Below are 22375 nucleotides of genomic sequence, written 5' to 3' on the forward strand. Positions count from 1 at the left end.
CTCACCACCCGGCAGCCCCATTGTGGGCCTGGCCGAACCCATAATGGGGCTTGCAAAAAGAGGCCCTCTTAGTGCCCACAGGGCGGAAAGAGTTATTTAAAAAAATCTTTCGGAGGTCTGAGTTATTAATAATATGAAAAAAATTGTACGTTATCAGTTTAGTCTCTACAGGGGGTGCCATAATGAGATCTCGCACCACCTGAAAACCTGGCTAGGGCCGCCCATGGGTATTATTCCCAATTGTCTTAGAATGACAATGTAGTTTTTTTAACTTGTAGAGTTCTGGAGCCTTTTCTCAGCAGTAATTTCGCAGTTATGGAAGCATTTTAAATTATTTGAGATCACCAGGTATTAGTTATTTATGAATTTCTAAAATTATTTTAAATTCTTCCTTAAAGTATGTAAACCAACTGAACCAACATTAATATCTTACAAAATAAATATAATAAAATTTATTATTATTATAATTCAGTGTTAAGCTGATTTTACAATATCACTGAAAACGTAAAGGGTAGAATAAATTCTTTCAGAGAAAGTATTACGAGGGAAAGTTGAACGATCTCGTTTCTCAGCTAAAAATGTGTATACGCCTTTTTTTTTTTATCAAGCCCATTTTGAATTCGGTCAGGCCCCAATGGGATAACCCGGTGGTGAAGAACGAGAACCCCACATATCCAAAATGGATCATCGGACTAAGAAATTCTCGGACCATCTTCCGAGAATTTCTTAGTCCTATATAGAGTGATAGGCTGTAAACTTAATTGTTTGCCTTCCGGCCCCTGTAGATTGTCTGTAGTTGTAAATTTTTGTATCGTAATCAAATTCCTGTTTTTCATATATTATAGTTCCATCAAGTATTTGTCAAATTTTAATGCTTCATCGAACGAAATTAAATTTGAAAACAAAATTGGTTCACCAGTGGCCAAGTGGTTTTCGTTCCCTGAACACTGGGAGTTCGGTCGTGGGTTCGCGCCTCGCTCGGACGGGCTAGCCACGCGGAATTTTCCGGGTTTTCTCTACATCTGTAACTCCTAAACAGGGGCCAGTTTCCCTTAAAAAGACTTCCCGAAAGGCATTCTTCTAGGCAGATCGCCCAAATGTTGCGTTGCCATAACTTAAACAAACATGAAAACAAAATTTAATTTGTTTTTTGAGTTTGACAGATTTAGAGTTGTGTTTTGTTTCCTGTGAAATCTGGTGTTTTCTAGCATACTCGTCCGAAATGAGACCATTCAACCTTTTTCTACCATTAAGAACTTTATGATTACCCAATGATAAATTTCTAGATCGGTAATTCTATTTTTTATCATAATATTTGTATAGCATATTGCGTAGTCTGTCAAAATATTACTCACATTTATATCCGAAGCAGTTATCTTCTAGAAATAAAGCAAAAAAAATCACTAAAGCTTTTTTCGGCTACTCTTACAACAAAGAAAGTGAAAACAATAGAAAATGTATTGTTGCCTATATTGTTGCATTTTTGCGTGACGATGAAGCTGATGTAAAAATACTTGATTTTTTTTAAATCGATGCATATTTATTTATTTCTGTTTTAATGACCCTTATTATTATTTATTATAACTCTTTCTGCCCTGTGGGCATTAAGAAGGCCTCTTTTAGCGAGTTTATTATGGATTCGACCAGGCCCGCAATGGCGCGACAGGGTGATAAGGGACGGTTTCCGATACAAATTAAAAGATTTCCTGGGCTTTTTCGATCTGTCCGGATTCGATTTCGGATCCTCCAGAACGGTAGACTGCCCTCTCGACCGCTCGAATATCCTTATTGCGAACGATTATTGTACATTACTTGTTGTGCGTTATTGAAAAGTAACATCAATAAAATATATTCTTGGTAATAACGGTTAATTATAAAGATTCTACAATAAATCTTTTGATTTAAGATGTAGTTTGCAGTTAGTTTTGGTTTCGTAACGTGTTCATAAAGGGCTTTGTATAGCAACACAAGGTGCTACATGCGTCTGAATCAAAATGAAGTCCATCAATATTAGGGAAAAAAGTGAAGAAATCAGTAGTGTGGTATTTTTTCTGGCCGACCTTTCTCGTATACTATTTGTGCCAAATATCCAAAGAAATCCTCGATTGGCTGGCAATGTGGCAAATTTGAAGGATTAAGTTTTTTGGACACAATGGAATGTTTTTATCATTCAAGAACTCCATCTCCATCCTAAGCTTCGTCGGACTAAAAGATGAATTTCTTATCTCAAGCGAGAGGCGAAAAATATTGTTGGCGATAGCAAATTTCTGATTTTTGCATACATATATGGCAGTGTTTGATATTTATCGCGTCTCGCCTCTTCTCGCCACACATTCTCGCTCGCTCGGAAAATTCGATCGCTCGCGTCTTTATAGTCTCACCCTTAGAGGTAACATTCTTAGAGGTAGAGAAAAAATTGTGATATTTGAAACGACAGTGGTAGGCTAAAATAACCAAACTCGTTGTATAGTTTTCATTTTAATATTTATTATACTATAGTATTTGATTTATGTAATTACAAAGGTTATCTTAGATGGTTCACTTGGTATGATAAATTTTTACCTAACGCATTTTCAATATTCTTTATTTTTCTACTGTACAATATTCTTAATGTTTGTCGTTATTGCCGGAACAACGCCGGGTTCATCTTCTAGTTTCCATTATTATTAATTATCCTTTAAATCCATTTGTATCCCTTCCATATTTGATTCATTATCGTTTTTATTTACGTTGTGTTGTTATTAACAATATTATTGAGGTTCGCTAATCCTTAGAATGCAATTTCATTGTATATCTATACCGAAGATTCCGTCATTACATTCTGTTATCTGGGACTCTGCGTTATAGCAATCGCCCAATTCTAAACGCTAAATCAAATTTTCCAATCGTTTCTATTGTGTTTCCCGTAACATTAACTAATTCTACCTCTTTGGTTTCGGCTTTCTTTAAATAAAAAAAATCTTGTAAAACTTTGAAAATAATTGCTTTTATGTTATACCTACGCGAAAACATTTTATCTCACTGAGAATTATTTATTAATCGTAACGAACATTTTCAACCTTTAACCAACGTTCTTTTAATCTGTTTTATTATTTTAAATTGTATATATATTACTGTAATTTATTCTTTGGATTCAAATAGCTCAATATTTCAAAGAATTTTGTATTTTAAATGTGTTCTTAAAACTGTTTTATACAAAAAACAACAGTTATGAATATTCCATGATTTTTAAAAACCTTAAGATGGCCTGTAGAACTGGTTGAAAACGTTCTTCTTTACGTTAATAAATAATTCTCAGTGAGATAAAGTGTTTTTGCATAGGTTAAGAAGCTTCTAGCTAGGTGTTTGGTTTGTTTCAGTTACGGTAACGAAACACTCGGGCGATCTGCCTAGGGTGATGCCTTCCGGGATGTCTTTTTAAGGGAAACTGGCCCCTATTTAGGCGTTACAGACGTGGAGAAAACCCAGAAAACTCCAGGTGGCCAAGTGAGGCGCGAACCCACGACCGAATTACCAGTGTTCAAAGAACGGAACCGCTTGGCCACTGATAAGCCATGAACCATGAGGCCTTTTTGTGCTCTCAGAGCGGTAAAGGACCTAAAACCACAATAATAATAACAAAGCCATGANGATATATTAAATCTAAAATTATTTTAAATAAAGAAAAATAAAAAAAAAAAAATACATTATTATTTTTAAGAGTGTAAGAAAACAAGAGGGCGTGACATTTGTCAACATTAGCTTCACTTTTGATCATGGTTTGTTTGTGTTAGGGTTTATCGGTCTTTTAAGTCGTTTAATAAACTCTGTAAAAAATATAAAGCATCGACATAATGCCTGGACACATGGAGGGACCCGTTAGGCCTCCCAGAGCCGTTAAATCACCTAAAGAATCGGTCAGTAAACTAAGTTTTTGACGTTATGGTAGGAGTTACTTTTAGATAATTCGCACGTGTATACGTATATAGAGAAATTATCTAAAAGTAACATATTTGATTTTTGTATATCTTTAAGTTGAATTGCTTAAAATTACATGAAACAAATAAAAAGAATGCTTTAAGTTTATATTAAATTTAATACTATGTACATTCTGGTATCATTTCTTATCTGCAATAATAAATTCTCCCCTTTAAAATATATATTAATTAATAATACAGCTTGTGCAGTTTATCTAGAGTGGAATAGGGCGGGGGCTCTTGTTGTCGACCATGTGAGCCAAAGTTGGTGCGTAATTAGTCTGTTGGAGCGGATTTAGATCGCCCGTCTTCACGGAAAGTATCATATGACAACCTCGTTCTTGATGTCATGTAAGAATAATGGGTGCCTCACTTGCCGTGATGGGAAAATTCATTGCGCAACATGGCTTCAGGTAGCCGATCACGTAATGAGGTGTCGGTTCTTTAGAAGATAATGAGACTTGGTGTTTTGGGTACATATTTTCTACAAAGTGCCTATTATTGAGTTTATCCTTTCATGGTTGGCACATTTGTTTGACTCTCGATGAAGGAAAATCCAATTGTCAATCGCCATAAATAATCGACCATTGAGTGAACAACTCCCATGATTGAATTATTTTTTTCATAATGTAAACGAGGGTCTAATAAAAATGTTTTTTTTTTTTTTCCTATGAGAAGTATAGAACAAACTTCATTTTCATATATAAATTTTGCTTTTTGTGTTATTACATATTGTAATGAAAAAAAAGTAAAAATCCAAAACAGCTTTAAATAGTCGACTAGAAGTAATATGGAATGGTCATAAATTTTCTATGCATGCCAGTTTTTCTTCGGTTTCCATATAAATTTTAACTTTTTTGTTTTGTGTTCTGAACAACATCTTTCTTGTTGATAATTGTAAATCATTAAAATAATACCCAGCAGCTGGGTTTAGGTATTAACTGTTGTAAGGTCGAGTTGAGAAATTTTTTCTTTCACAATATACAAAACATATTGACACATGTTGACTATGGACTTTGAGAAGGCCATTGCATGTCAGATGTTCATTTAATCCATTATGCACTATATTGAAATATTCTGTAATTGGGAAATGCAGGACACAATCTTCTGCATGGAGATTTTGAACTCATTCTGTTGTTGATCGTTGGATGCTGTTTAATATGTTATGAAGAAGAAAAAGATACTGAAAAACATCAAATAAAAATACAGTTGATATATAGTGATACTTAGTTGGAATATGTGTTTATTTGCATCAGGAAATATAACTTTTATACTATACTTTTATCATAAAATGAACAGAAGTTCTTTTGAAGATACTGGTTCCTTTTGCATTTTTGGTGGTTTAACAGAATTTCTGTTTGTGTTAAGTATTTTACACTTCATGTGTGATTTTGGTAATGAGTAATGATAATAAGAAATACATATAGAACCAGAAATATTGAAATTGTTTTCCATAAATGAATTAATCTGGACTTTTAATAAAAACATTGTTTAGGTATGAAATTTGCTAAATATAGGAATTTTACTTTAATTAACAAATTATAATAAATGTTTTATTTGATAAGTTTTACCTATATAAAGTTGTAAAATGAAGAAAATCTGATGCTTAATTCAGACATTTTTGAGTAATATGCACTGAATTAATTAAATAATTAGATTGTACTGTTTGTTTATAACATTTAATACCAGAAGTTAAGTGATAAATTGACAAAGTTTTATATAAAGTAGACATTTATATAGCTAATACAGTGTGATGATTTATAAAATGATTTTTGAAACATACCATAGATCTAATGTAACATGGGCTATGGAGTCCAAAAAATTTGTTTGTGTTAAAAGTGAGTTTATGTTACAGGATTTGTAATTGGTGAGGTTCTTTCTTATCCTGTCAGATATTATCTGTAACAATTGTAATAAATAAATTAATTTCTATATTTTATGGTAATAAAGTACAATTTGGATACTGGAAATTTACTTTTATCAAATATTAAAAGATGTGGAGTTGGAAGCCAACTTTTTGCTGTATTATAAATGTTTTTGCTTCTTTATGAAGCTATATTGTATTGTGTTTACAGTGTACTTCAAATTATTAATGCTCAATATTTTTTACTTTCTAAAATAGTAACATTAAGTGAAGACACAATCATCGTGTTTAAATCTTAATTTTATTGATATAACAATATTATACAGGTATACCTCGAGTTACGTCGCCCTCGATTATATGTCGTTTGTCAAAAAAATATATGGAAAAATAAAAATCAAGTTTAAGTCATTTTATTTGACTTTACATCCATCTGCCACAAATATTGAAGTCGTAATATTACTAGAAAAGCATTAAAGCACATAAAATCATATTAAAATATGTACATTTACAGTAAATGTTAATATAGTCATCATAAATCCTAAAGAATGAAACATGAAAACATCGGTGACTGTGTTGTCGTCTTATTTAGTAGTCTTTAAGTGCTCAATATTGGTTTTTTCCACTGTAGTTCCAATATCTACTGTTTGGCATGGTTGCCAGCGCCACTCAATATTGGTAAATTTAATATAAATTAGTTTATTTTCTATTGTTGCAAGATAATTTTAATAACTGTATTTGTTATTTAACCTTACAAAATTATCTTATTTTATAATGTCTTAGAGCAAACCACATTCACAAATAAAGAGTTCACGATGTACTGTAAACATTGCCAAATTATAAACATGTACATTTACAAGTATGTACTGTACGTACAGTACATGAATTTGTAAATTTAGATTACTTTTTTCTGTATTATATTAAAAACTAAAATTTATTTGTTTGTAAGCTTAAAATAGATTCTTATTAACAATATGTTATTAAAAATGCATTTATAAATAAAGTACAGAACTGGGAATGGTTATTTGTGATTTAGCCTAGTGACAAGTAAATTCAACTTACATCGTTTTTCGACTTAAGTTGCCTCTCCTGGAATGAATTACCGACATAAGGCGAGGTATACCTGTACATAAATATTTTTGTTTAATTTATATATTATAACATTTGTGTAGTATTAGTTCAGATCATATAATATAATTGTTTTCAATATGTTTAGACTGGTCTTTTGATGTCTGTAATTCGGACACTGACAGCTAGGTAAGTTTAATTTAATTTTAATATTTGTGATGAACTAATCAGTAAGAATTCATATAATTTATTTTTTATTTATAATAGTCAAAATAATACTGAGAGAGATCAAGAGAAAGCAAAACTTCAAAAAGAATTCAAACGAAGTGATCAAAGATTAGAAGATCTCGTTGCAGGTATTAAAATTGTATAATTATCTGAATTTTGAAATAAATCATATTTCGATGATGTTTTAAAATATATTTCAATGTTAATATTTCTATTTTATAATAAATCTATGGAAAAATATGAAAAATAAAGGAAAATTAACTTCTGTTCAGCTGTGTAATCAAGACAATTCAGAAAAGTTTTTAAACACAGTTCGTTAATTTGAAATTTTCCATGAGGGGAATGAATAAATATTTTTAAATTCAAGCCAACACAAAAGTTCACCAATTAAATAGTATCAAAAATAGTTTTTAAATAAAATTGGATTTCTTTTTTTGGTACTTTTTAAAGCCTGATTTTGGTTTTATAAAAATCAAAACAGTGATTCCATAACTCAATGCATACTTACTGCAAACATTAACTGCATAAGTAGCAGCAATGTATTAAGTAATTGAACTGACCAGAAACAAAGTAAACAACATTTCAGTTTCTCTCTTAAAACATACAATTCTTGCATTTTGGTGAATCTCCCCAATTAATGTCCATAGTCTTAGCCAATATACTTCTCCATGTTTTGCTGTTATTACCATAATATTTTATTCTACTGCAAGTTTCCCCAAACTTTGTTTGCATGATCAAACATATTCTGCAGTTCTGGTTACAATTAACAAATATGTAATTAATATAAATTATAGGCTACATTTAAAAATTAATGATTAAATGCATAATTAAATGATGTATAATAATTAATTCAGATCTTCAAGATATTTTTGTCAAATAATTGTTATTACTATAAACAGTTTTGTTTAATGATTTCATTTTAATATTTTTAGCTCATCATGAAGATCTTTCAACAGCAATGCAGGCATTTACCAATATTTCTAAAAGAGTTACAAGTAGGTTATTTATATATGTTCTGTTTTTGTTATAACAATAATTATTTCTTAAATTAGTAAAAAATCAAATATATTAATACTGGCTAACTTATAGTTTAGTGTGATCTACTTTCATGAGTAAGAGAAATTCAAAAGTACTGATGATCTACCACCAGTTTTATTTTTTTTTTATAAAAGTTTATTAACTCACTTTCATATAATTATACTACACATATACATACAAAATGTAATTATATTTATATACAGTAATAAAATTCCAGATTATCTTATTTTTTTAGACTGAAGTATAATATATGTTTAGGAGTCACAAGCAGACATTAAATGAAACATCTTTCTATCCTTTACAATATCATTTGCATTTACTTGAGCAACATGAATGTTGATAGAGTAGTAATCTATTAAAACACAGTTATAAAATAAGAATTTACAATGTTACATTACAAAAACTAAACTTATTAAATTAAAGTTTGGTTAAATTGATTTGTAATTTTATTAAAAATCTAAAGAATTAACTAAGATTGGAATTAATGTATTTTAGTATATAAGGTTTATTGTATGTGTTCTGTGCTTTTATTGACTGGAATAAAAATAAAAATAGAGTTTTCTTTACAGGACAGAACCATTTGTCTTGCTTAATTTATTAGTAATTACCTGTTTTTAATGACAGTAAATACACTAATCAGTTACGTTATAATTCCAAAAAATAATTTTAATCTGCATATAAACTTTATTTTATGTTGTTTAATATAATTTGTTGAATAAATTAATATATTTACATATATTATATAACTTGTATATTAGTGAATAAACATAACTATAATTAATGTTTAATTCTTCAAATAGATTATTTTTATAATTAGGTTTTTATGATAATTGTATTATTTACAAAGTGAAAAGTCTTATCAAATTTATATATGCTTATAAATTTATGTATGTTTTTTAGCTTCAAGAGAGAAGATTACAGCAGTAAAAGAGAAGTTAACTACTTGCAAAATGCTGCTTCATTGTAAGAGAGATGAATTACGAAAATTATGGCTTGAATCTGTAGAGCATAAGCACATTCTATCAATGTTAGATGAAATGTATGTATTAATGAATTTAAAATTAATTAATTATATATTAATACAAAAGTTCTAAAAGGAATTTATTTTAATTATTCTTTAATGTAAATTATATAAAGTAAAATCTAATTAATATAATCATTTTGGAACTCTATATTGATAACAGTAACTGATTGATAATGTTAAGCACAATAAATAAATAAGTCAAAAGAACCTTTCTCTTAAGCTTTGTTACTTCCACAGTTTTCTTGGATGCTGTAATGGGGATTATATATGTAACTAAACACACAAAAATAAAGCAAAGAAGCACTGAAAAAAAAAAACAAGTGTAACACGAGAGTTGTTTTCACAATGACAGCAAGTGATGACATGGGCACACAATATATGGTGTTTATGCAGCAAGAGCATTTTTTTCACTGCATGTGCAGTTTGAACTTAGAAGCATTGCTTGAACTTGATCAAATTTAGCATTCAAACTCTGGACTGTTTGAAGGAGAGTTACTCAAAGTATAAAGTACCACTGTAGCTCAATTCTAAACTGTTGATGTTTATAAAACTAACATCTAATCCCTACATCTAACTCTAATCCTACTGAGTTCAATTTTCAATAATTTTATGTTAGATACTGTCAGTAATTCATTCTTTAAAATTTTTGTTTTTAAATCATAGGTACAATATGAAAGGGCTTATATTGATGTGTATATTTTAAATTTAAATAAGAAATATGCATAAATTACATTTTCTTGTAAATTATATAATAATTGATAAAGTAAATAACTTGAAAAGCTTTTTCATCAAATATAGGATCACAACAGGGTGATCTAATACTTACTTTTTGCACAGGGTTGTACATAAAAGATATAAACTTAATGTTTTGGCAAAGGTTATGAACNACAATATATTATACATTATTACAATATATTATACATTATTACAATATATTATACATATATAATAATATATTAACTGTAAATCATGACATTTATTTTTAGATATTGTTGTTATATAATGATAGCTTCAAGACATAAAACATGAAGCAAATTAGATGCTTCCTTATTAATTTAATACCTGATTTATTAAATAAATATATTATGATGATTTAATTGCACAGAAAAAGATCTTTATATTTATCTGAATTTTTAAAATGTATTTTAGTCATCAAATTCACAACATGGAGAGTTGCTGTTATATGAAATGCCTGACATATGGTCCAAAGTTCAGACAGTGGTAATGTAATTTTGTTGTTTTGATATTAGAAGAGTTTTATTTCAGACTTATAAAATATTACTTACATTTGCATTTTTTTATTGATATATTACAGTTAGAGATTCTTGCTGGACAGTATCTTGACATTCAAAATACTACTACAAACAGACAGCAGGCTCCTCCAGCATTTTCTGAAGTTACTGCTGCAAGCGATATTTCTTCATTTTATGCAAAGAAAAGAAGTGTTAAACCAAAAACAGTAAGATTATCAAATTCTATTTTGTTATTAGCTAATTACTTCATATTAAATTAATTTCTTTCTATAGTTTTCTCTTTTTAGATTTGATAGTTCTTCACATGCTATAAGTATGAATACTTATCTTCAAGAACAAAAGGAAGCAATGAAAGAGAAGGTACTATTTAAATGTAAATTATTATTTTGAAATTTATTCACTATACATAACAGAAGGTTGATATAGCAATTAAGATATAGCAAATAAACTTACGATAATGGAAATGAAGAGTAAGTAACACATCTTATAATATATATATATATATATATAATACTCTTATAATATATATATATATATATATTGTACTACTTTTATATGTATATTTCTCAAGCCTTAATCCCATAATTCCATACCATTAATCCCATCTTGATAAAAATGTTCTTTGTATTTGTATTTAGTGAATCATTAATGGAAGTACCAGAAAAACTTGAAGGCTATATGAGTAAGAAACATTATCTTCATGCTACTCAACTGTTAGTATCATCAGGTAAGTTAATAATTTGATTATTTTAATCTTTAACAGAATAAATTTTACTCAGAAACATCACCAAACAATTGCCTAAATAATTGGGCTATAACTCCACTAATTTTAATAATTAATATTAAATAATTTGTTATTAGAGGTGGATGTTAGGTGCCATCTCTGAACTAAATTAATAATTATAATCTTAATAATTTATTAAATAATTTAGAACAATCTGAAAGAAAAGAACTGACTCGGGGCTTGAACCCGCAACCTCCACTTGCCATGCGGTGCGCTTGCCAGTTGTGCCACTCAGACCCTGAGCATACCTATTAACTAAATTAAAATTAATAATTAGGTATATTAAGAGATGGCATCTAATGTCTATTTCTAGTAGCAAATTATTAATTATTAAAATTAGCGGAACTCAATTATTTAGGCAATTGTTTGGCGATGTTTCTATATACATATCAGGCTTTATGATGTTTGTTATACTTATAAATTTTACTCATTGACATTTCATAAAACTTAGTGATACAAAAAGTAAAAAGGACTAATGTAGAAATTACATTTATTTTTTAATTAGAAACAATTGTTAAAGATGAAAGCAGTTTCAAACTTGAATGAAAAAAATTTCTTGTTAAGGGAGCCAAAAATGTTTACTATTAGCATGCAATTTATTTCAATAGCAAATTATTCAGAAGTAGACCATAAAAATTAATAAATATAGTAATGTCACTTCTATGATGTATAACTAAATGTATATGAAGAGAGAAAAATGAAATTAAGTTTTCATATTGGTGACTGATCTTTTTCTGCAATGAATATTTTCTGCATAAAGATTTCACATGTATAACAACAACTGTAGCCTGTTTGTGTGTAACAATCAACTTAACACTAGAAATNCCCAAACGATTAGGAGTTGAAAGTTGAAATTTGGTACACAGTTAGGGTAAGTCATGAGAATGTACACTAAGAAGGGATTTTTCGAAACCTCCCACTGGCGAGAGGGACAGGATTAAGGCTTACCATGAAGAACTTGGCTTCTATTATACTATTTTAGATGCAGTTTTTTGCATTTTTTGATTGCATTTTAATAGGGTATGCCATGAGAATGCATATTAAGAAGGAATTTTTCGAAATTCCCACTGTGAGGGAGAGGGTTAAGAATTATGCCAAAAAACTCGGCTTCTACTGTACTATTTTAGATGCCTTTCTTGCATTTATGTTGGAAATTGAGCATATTTTTAGACCTTTCTAAAAATTCTCAACGATACTTAGTGTTCCATTGTATGTAAAGTTGACACGGGGAGTGCATGCACATAAATTCACTTTATTCAAACTCTTCGTCTTAATGTTCGATTTTATGTTTGTATTTATATTTATGAATGATTCTGGAAGATCCAGCTTATTTTTCGAATTTATTAAACCTGAAGAAGAACGCAGAAAGATTTATGAAAACGTTTATTATTTATCACTTAGTGTACCTATGCACCAATTAGTGGTTGCAATGAGTCTTATTTATTGTTATTCCAGTGTGGTAAGCAGATATCTAAAAATTTTCTAATTAGTTTTTGAAGAGGAGGCACCTAATTCTTGCACTCGGTGAAAACGGGTAAGATTGGCTATAATCTAATAATCTTAATCTTTTCTATCGTTACTTTTTGTCCAAGCAATGCTGGGCTCATCTGCTAGTATAAATATACATAACTTTTTTGTTTATTACTTCATTGTTCAAATTTTTCACTAATAAAAAAATTATTAATTCTGTACAGTAACATAAATATAAAACAATACTCTTGTAAAATGAAGATGATTTAAAGCAAAATGGAAATTATTAATTGAATGATAGTTATATAATAATTCAATGAAATTGTTTTAAATGTTTGACCACTCACATTTCTCTTAAAAAATAATAGGAATAAATGTTATGAATAATCTGTACAGCAACAGAAGGAAAAAAAATTAAATAACTGTTTACAATATAAAGCATTATAATCATGTTTTAACGAATTCATATATCTGCAATTTAAGAAATGAAATGATTTGATTATTTCTTACAATGAGGTGTAATATAAATGACACAAGGCTTTCTCTATGTCTGTTTAATTCTCTTTTTCCATTTGCCAAGATGTGTTTTGGATCTTTGCTCCTCTTCTGTTGACTTTTTCCATTGAGGTGTTATACATTCAATTTTCCGAAAATGTATAATAGTGTGTTTTTGGAAAACTAAATGTATAACACCTTAATGGAAAAAGCTGACAGAAGAGGAGCAAAGACCAAAAACACACCTTGGCAAATGGAAAAAGAATTAAACAGATGTAAAGAAAGCTTTGTGTCATTTATATTATTCTTGTGAGAAATAATCAAATAAGAAGATTGACATCGTTTCATATAAAGAAAAATAAAATGATTTATAAATGCAGTGGTGTAACTAAGATCTTGCTCTGGGGTGATCTAAAGATAATATAAAAAATACAGTCAGTGGCTTTATTATACTAAATAAATAATCATCTGTAATTCACTATTTACATACACTTTGATTTCACTTGTCACTTTTGTTTATTGCTTAGATCACTGGCTAATATTAGACTGATTTGCTGTTGACAAATGTACATTCCTTTTATATCTTCCAGACAAATGTTCTAATACATCTAGAAGGAAACTTTGAGAACAAACTCAATATACAAACTATGATCTTCTAGAAAAATATACAATTACATAGTCTAAGAAAGTGATTGATAACTGAACATTCATTTTTGTTGTTATAATAAGAAATCAAATAATTGATATTGAATTATCTGTTAATAAAATGTAATTTTAGATTTGTTGTTAAGGACAGGTTATTTTAGTTTAAATTTTATTCCTAAAGCTTCTATGGAGGAATCCAACACCCACATCACTCCCTTAAATATGCTGCAATATAAATGATATGAACAGACACACTATTTAAAGAATAAATACAGAATAAACATACTGTATTCTTTATTAAGACATAAGTGTAGTTAATAAAGTTAATAATTCAAATTTAAAGTTTTATATGACAGATATTTTTATTTTTAATTTATATTTATTTAGGGAGAAATGCAGGATATGATTGATGTTGGTCAACAGTTTGTTTGTCAACCTTCAACTACAAATATTACTAGTAAGTGAATTAATATTTGATAATAAAGAAATTTAATGACATACCTTGACAAATATCAAATAAGAGTTATATGTGCTTGTATGCATACATTACAAAAATTTTAGTATTATCATCCATATATATATTGATATATATGGTTAACCATTTCAATGCTGCATGCAATGCTAAATAAGGGGTTGGTTGAATCAAGTTTTTCAGAAACATTCAAGACAATTTTACTAAACAATAATTTAATTCATTTTTCTTAAATATTTGTAGTTTATTTCTGGTATGTCGTCTTCAAGTTCTGGTCAAGTTTTACTTTTGTCCTTTTGTCAAGTTTGCTAAATTCAAAATATCACTACAAATAATATACTTATTCTTTAAAGGAATGAATCCATATGGAAAACTTTTCTTAATTTACTAAATTTTCAATGATATATCCTCCTGAAAAGATTGTTCTGAAAATATTTGATTTATTATACTTTAAACTATGAAATTTATAACTTCTAAGTTTTTATAATACCATAGGNTGATCAAATATATCTGGAACAAGAAAGAAATAAGTCATAAGACAAAACTAGCTGTGTACAACACAGTTTTTAAACCTATATTGACATATGGTTCTGAGAGTTGGGTGAGAAATAAGGAAATTGACCAAAAATTAGAAGCAGAAGAAATGAGAGTTTTTAGAAAAATTAATGGTGTTAATAGGTGGATACAGTGGCAAAATCATATTAAAAATGAAGACATAAGAAAAAAACTTTATGATAACAAATATTCAGTGTAGAGTAAGTGAGGCTAATCTGAGGTGGTTTGGCCATTTGGAAAGAATGGGAGAAGACTGACTGGCCAAACAGATATTCAAAGCTAAAATCAAAGAGATGACCTAGATGAAGGTGGCTTGATAGTGTTAGGCAGGCTTTAGAGGAAAGGAATTTAACTTTAATTTAGGCTAAAAACTTGTCTGTTGATAGGAGAGTTGGGAAAGTAGTAATGGATGGTAGTATAAAAGTTTGATTTTTTTTCACCATGTTGACCTGTACAGCCTCTGAGTATCAGCAGGAATTGATGATGATGATGATGATGACATTTTAAGATTAAAAAAATAGGGACTTGTTTTATATATAAATTGTATTACATATACTAGCTGAGGAAAAGTGATATATTAAGTAAAGTTTTCAATATAAAAAGAATTTTACTTTGAAACAAATTTTGTGGACTTGCTGACAGTCTGACACAGGTAAAAGTGGCAATGGTCATATGTTTAGCACTGTATAAGTTTTGTTCAAATTACAGGCTGACCAATTAAATTTTATTTACCAGCTTTCATATTTACTTTTGCATGTTAATAATTACATCTGTTTATTTTTTTTTAAGACTAAGAGGGCCTTTTTAGCAAGTCAATTGTGGGTTTTGCCAGGCCCACAATGGGGCTGTGAAGTTTTGAGGGATGGGGCTTGACATATCTGGACGAAACACCTCCAGAAAAATTCCTAAGGTTGTTTTGACCTGTCTAGATTCAATCTCAGGTCCCCACAGTGGTAGGCTGCCGCCTAACCACTCAGCCATTTGTTTGTCCACATTAGTGTACTGTATTCAAATTTCAGGGTTCACTTTATACCCATTGGCCTATGGAACAAACCTTCATATTCATGCAAAAGACTTGAAGTAAACTATTTATTCATGTAAATTTTATCAGAGTATATAAAATTAAATAATTTGGAAATGCCTATTTATTATTTTTACGAGGACTATCCTGAATGTATATGTACAAAAAATGGTTTAGCCCAGCGTTTCTCAAAGTGGGCGATAACGCCCCCTTGTGGGCGCTGGAGGCTTTCAGGGGGGCAGTAGAAGGCTCAAAGAGAATTGGGGGGTGTTAAGGAAATATAGAGGGGCGACGGCAGACAAATTCTATATATAAAAATTCGACGGAATATATATAAAATGTTGACATTTTATATATTTTTTATTGAAGGTCACAACTTGAATATTTCTAACACATTGACTTTTATTTTAGCTCAGCGTTTCTCAAAGTAAGCAATAACGCCCTTTTCTGGCGCGATGAATAGATCTATGATAGAGGCAGGGTATTGAACGGTGACCAAAGGCAAAATTGGGACTGATAAGAGGAAATATTGCGTTTAATGGTTTCCAGATGATGAGAACAATGTACAGTAAGGGCACAAAGTGTGAGATTCATAGAAAAGTTTTCCTAAGACTATTTCCAATCCTTTTCTCACACAAGAGAAAATGGGTTAGGGGGCGTTGGGTATAACTTTATGGAACAAAGGGGGCGGTGGATCGAAAAAGTTTGAGAATCACTGGTTTAGCCTGTTCTCTTATGATACTTGACTAGACAGACAGACAGACATGAATTTGATTTTATGTGTAGATTAAGTTGTTTGTGAAATCTAATCAAAATATCTTTTGAATAAAAAAGAATAAAAGAACATTACCTCAGATTAAAAACTTTATTAGAATAAGCTACTTGTCTGTACTGGATTTTCTACACTTAATATTGGCTAAAGTTACAATTGTTAAATGTATGAAGATACAAAATTTATCAAATTAAGAGATAATCTGATTAAGAGGAAAAAAAGAACTTAGAAAAATTAACACACTAATGACTTACAATACAATAGTTCCAAGATTTTATTTATAGCTATGATGCTCAGCTTAAATTACAATTATCTTTTATATATTCATTGATGACATCATACTAATTTACATTAAGTATAAAATTTTGCAATATTATTTTGAATTCAGAAATAGCTTTTAATTATGAATATTCATCTATTTTAAAACCATTATTTAAAATTTCAATATTTTTTGTAGAATATAATTCCAATACCTATAAGATTGATGCAAATTAAGCTGGATTAAATTGAGATAGGTGTTGAGATTTAACAAAACAATTCTTAGAACTTAGAGTATGGAAATAAAAAGACAAATAATATAAATAAAAGACAAAATAAACTGAACATAACTATAAACAAAATTATCATGCCACTTTACATATTTTTAACATGTTATTTTGTAGTGTATTTTATTTATTATAGTTTATTAAAGCTTAAATTTTCTTAATAGCATATGCACGAAGTTTTAGTAGAAGAACTCCATAAACATTTATATGTAAGATCGACAAATGATGCATTGAAACGCTTCAAAAGACAAGGATCGGAAAGAATAAGAGCTGAAAGTAGTCCTGGTACACCAAAGAAGATTTCGCGAACTGAGCCCATTCCAGTCATAATGGGTTTAAAATATGGCTTGAGTAAGATAAAAAATATTCATTTTCTTAGTTAAAATTTATTATTTTTGAATAAGTATTAATGAATACATGTTGCAGGCTTTACTTCTGTCCTGAGCCAATCTCTTCTTTCAAAATTTTTTAAATTATCAAATTAAATTTTAGAATTAATTATAATTAGTAATTTTATTGCAAAATGGTGGCTGAACTGCTTATCTGTATATCAATTAGATGATTACATTATTTAATTAACTTCTGAATTGCTAGATTTTTAGTCTACATTATATTTCTAATTGATAATATGTATGATAATGTAACTTAGTGTTAAATTAAATTAACTATTTCTGTTTGTTTTTGCCATCTAATAATAATAATAATACGATATTTTGATTTTGATTATCATCACATTTAGAAGTTTTGAAGAAAATAACAATTGATTGGAATATTGAACAATGCTTTGTTATTTTATTTTTTATGAAATAAAGTATAAATTGTAAAAATATTTATATCAGAAATGTGACATAATGTAGGAAAAATTTGGTTAGAAAAAAAGTGTATATATGTAATTTATAATGTTCCCTGGTCAGAACTTTGTTGAAAATTAATTGAATTTTATTTGCCCTAACAGTTTTTTATGGTTGAAAATATTGATAAATTATAAAGGAATGTTAGGTTGAAAATACTTCATAAAATTTACAAATAAGACTGTTTAATTAAAGTGTTGTTCCTAGCATTAATATATTAATTCTAGGAACAACTTTTTATATTTTTTTTTGACTGAAAAAATGATAAAAATAAATAATATCTTAGTTTCTTTTTAAATAAAAAATTATGTTAGCATTCCAACACCAATGCGAGTTATATTACGCGTCATTTTATTTTTTGCAAATTAACTTTTGCCTTCGTATTGAACAATGAAATGTTTTGAAGTTATAAATTGGATTTTTAAAACTTTAGAAGATTTTTAAATTAAGAGTGATTTTTTGAAATGAAAATCTTACAACAAATAAATTAAGAATGTACAAAGTTGCTATCACTATTGCCAACTTTAAGTGATATTCAGTAATTCAAAGACAACTCTTCAATGCGATTAAAAATTATTGCTTCATGTATATATTCAGTACATTAATGTTGTATAATAAATTTGTGTTTATATTTAAATACNTGTAAGTTTCCATCTGTTCTGTGATATTACATGAACTGTTTAATTTAGAGATTACCTTTACAACCTATGCAATTTTTATTTTTTCCTTGTTTTTTAAAAGTTTACTGATAATTGATTTAGACATACTGTATTCAGCACTCACATTTCCTACACTTTTTTCACTTTCTCAGTTGGAAATTATTTCTTTTTTAATATCTAAGTTAATTAAATTTCTTACTTTATTTTTCTGGTTTGTGGCTAAAATTACGTTGGAGAATAATTTTAAAAATATTTTTTTATTGATAAAGACACAAACAGATATTTGAACTTTACAAACTGTAATAAAGACAATAACTAATGCTCTGAACAAAGTGGAGAAAACCTCAACATGTCATGCGTGTGTGCATGCTATGTTGGCCACATTCATTATAGCATTTTGATTTTGTAATAAAAACTATTCATTATAGCATAGTATAAATCACTGTGTGTATATTAGAATGAGTGATGCTACAATGAATTGTATTCTCAACAGAATGATTTGTTTTTGAAGGAGAATTATAATTATTAAATAATTATCCTTCAAAAACAAAAATTAATAATAATAATTTGAAGAGTTTTTTTAATGAGTTTTATTAAGATTTGTAACATTTCACACGTTAAGAAATTATGATTTCTTTTTTATATTAATCTGCAATAAAATATTTATGGAAGCTGTTTTTAAAGTAACAGCTTCCACAAAAGTGCTGTTTGTGTAACGTATTAATAAATTTTTTAAAGAAATTTTTCCTCTTCAGATTATTCCTCCACGGAAATAAACTTTATTTTCTTAGAAGAATAATATAAGAATATTTCTTTCTTTTTATGATATTTTTAGATTATTTTAATTTATTTTGAAATGATTTAATTTACTTTTTGTGTTTTTCATTTTAAAAAATGAATTAAAGTATCTGTTTAATTTTTTAAAGCAATATTCAGGCCCCTTATGAAATTCATTGGTGAAATTGAACAAGCTTTAGCTCTTGAACCTGGGTATGTAGATTTTTAAATAGATCTAAGTTTTGTATTACATTAATATAAAAATAATGGGATTAATGGTTGTTTAGTGTTTCTGTCAGTAATCAGATATTCTTATCACCTAAAGATATTTCTTTTGATCTACAGTTACTGTATTGAAAACTTAATTTTATATTTAAAAAAAAAACAGGTTGAAATTATATTTTTCACATGCATTCTAAGTCTATATTCTAGAAAAAAACCTGATGAGTTTCATCTAGAATTCTTTCAGGTTGTTCTAGAAATGAAGTAGGAATAGAAGATTCATAATTTCCATTTCTATTTTATTTTTTCTTATTTAGAAACATTACAGAAAAAAGAATGAAGTAAATAATAATTATTATACATTCTTTTAGATTCTTAGGGAGCTAAAAGAAAGGTTATTCACTAAAAAAAGTTGATTTTGGTTTTTATATGGCTTGCAATCATAGTAAATGTTCAATGCAATCACTTCATCTGTAAAGATTCATCATCACTGACATAAACTTTGTTCAAAATTCCATATATGTCAAATGAACGGTACTTTAAGTTATAGAAGCATATTTAGAATTCTACTCATTACAAAAGTCGATTGGATTTGTACTTTTCAACCTGAAAAGTCTGTTCTCTTCTTAATAATGTCCTCTTTCAAAACATTTAACTTTTTACATACTGACATGCTCATTTTTCAATCAGATATAATTTGATATGTTAAAATTTCACTAGTAATTATACTAAAATTTTAATCAGAATATACAATTTTCTTTTGATATCTTTCCTGCTGTAGATATTACATTACAGTTAACTAAAGAGATTGATATAATTTTAAAGAAAATTAATTAAATATAATTATATTTAAGTTGTTTGTCTATGTTATATATACAGTTAGAAGTTCATGTTGAAGTTATTGAATTGATAAAGTACTTGATAGATACGTTTTTATAATCTTTTCTGTTTAAATATATTTATTTGATATATTAATACATAACATTTTAATATTATTTTTTATCAGTATCCAGATTAAAATAGTTTTATGACTATACAGTAATACCCCAAACTTACGCAATAGGTGGGACCGAGCGATAACCGCGTAAATCGAATTTGAATAAGTCGTGGTATAATTTCTCAATGTGTGTAAAATCCAAGTCGGAGGTATGTAAGCTAATAAATGTTCTCGTTAATCTTATCTCATCTTTTGATTCATTCAGTGTTACAAGAAATCACCACATAGAGTCACTCGAGTCTCCGTAGATATAACAAACACAAAAATAAATAACACAAAATAAATTGTAGCTATGTGTCAATTCTGCACGACACATCCGAACATGTAAGCCGAACAATAGTGTGGAGGGAATGAGTAATCAAGAGTTGCTTGGTGCTCAAACAAAAGACAAATCGACGAGATTTGAAAATCGCATAACTCCGGGTTCGCGTAATTCGCGGTAGCGTAAGTCGAGGTATCACTGTATTAGAATGATGAATGTGATATTTAATAAATGTTTGTTTGCATAAACTCAGGATCTAAAATTAAAATTATGATATAATACTAACCTGTGAAACTATGTATTATTTAGTTATTGAACAATTACTCCTTGAATATTCTGATGATAAAATTAATCAAGTTAATTAAATTATAAAAACTTCAATGTAATCTGAAAGTATTTTATCTATCTGTGGAAATTACATACAATTTATTAATTATATTGATTAATTTATTCATAAATTCAAAGATATGCTTCTACTTTTTATTTAAGATTTCAATTTCTAAGATATTTCTGTTAAAATAAATGTAGATCTTTTACACCCAATACAGTTCACTATAAAGAAGTTTGTTTTGTATATTTAATAATAATGTAAATAATTGCAGAAACCATTGTCCTTTACATGCATTTTTGACACAGTGTGTGAATGTATTTCTTGGACAAGTAAGTGGAGTTGTAGATGTGATGGTTGATAATGCTACAAAAAGTAAGTAAAACTTTTCTACTTTTATAGTTTGAAATTTTTTTTAAAATTTTTATTAAATATTTTAATTTTATATTGATTTGATATTGATAAGGCATCACATAAGTTTTGTATTAATCAAACATCAATACAAAAATCAATGGTTACACTATCAAATGGCAAAGGCCAAATTTTTTCTGTTATTTCGCTGTTTTATCTTTTTTGGATTTATTTTCAAAAATAAACAAATAGATCTATGTATTACTCTAAATATTTACTTTATTGAGATATGATGACTTAGACTCAATGCTCATTTTTTGTTGAAATTAGTTAGAGTTTGTAGAGGGATGATTAAAGCTACTAGATATAACAGACTGACCTAACCCCCAAATTGAATCCAGGAGCTGGATACATATAAAACTTTACAAATTTAAAAATAACTTATTTACTTGAATTTCAATGAAAATGGTTTGTTATTTCAAAATTACAAACTAATTACAATACTTAATATTGTAACATTATCTTTCAATCCTATTTTTTTAATCAAAATAGGATTGAAAGTTAATAGGACATCGCACTACTGCTCTGGAGGACCCAGAATTGAATCTGGACAGGTAAAAAAACACCCAGCAGAGTTTCAATGTGATCTGCCCTGGATATGTCTAGCTCCATTCTGCATCAGCCATAATGCATTTGGAAGAAGGTTCCTTTATTGCCCACAGGGTAAAACAGTGATTTTCA

The 22375-nt window shown here is 28.4% G+C and overlaps 1 protein-coding gene across 1 annotated transcript in view; it reads left to right on the forward strand.

Annotated features, from left to right (window-relative positions):
• The first annotated feature begins 3712 nt into the window (after positions 1-3712).
• LOC111627597 (exocyst complex component 4-like) overlaps positions 3713-22375 on the forward strand; it is a 40532-nt gene continuing 21869 nt past the window's right edge. Inside the window, exons 1-11 of the mRNA XM_023371185.1 lie at positions 3713-3896; positions 7034-7074; positions 7153-7241; positions 8046-8108; positions 9052-9194; positions 10325-10396; positions 10491-10634; positions 10702-10788; positions 14210-14279; positions 19624-19687; positions 21558-21658. Coding sequence (XP_023226953.1) covers positions 3834-3896; positions 7034-7074; positions 7153-7241; positions 8046-8108; positions 9052-9194; positions 10325-10396; positions 10491-10634; positions 10702-10788; positions 14210-14279; positions 19624-19687; positions 21558-21658 — 937 coding nt within the window. The 5' untranslated portion in view covers positions 3713-3833. The remainder of the gene's footprint in view (positions 3897-7033; positions 7075-7152; positions 7242-8045; positions 8109-9051; positions 9195-10324; positions 10397-10490; positions 10635-10701; positions 10789-14209; positions 14280-19623; positions 19688-21557; positions 21659-22375) is intronic.

Source organism: Centruroides sculpturatus, unplaced genomic scaffold, assembly GCF_000671375.1.
Source record: "Centruroides sculpturatus isolate CEXI.00-Female unplaced genomic scaffold, Cexi_2.0 scaffold491, whole genome shotgun sequence".
Classification (NCBI taxonomy): Eukaryota; Metazoa; Arthropoda; class Arachnida; order Scorpiones; family Buthidae; genus Centruroides; species Centruroides sculpturatus.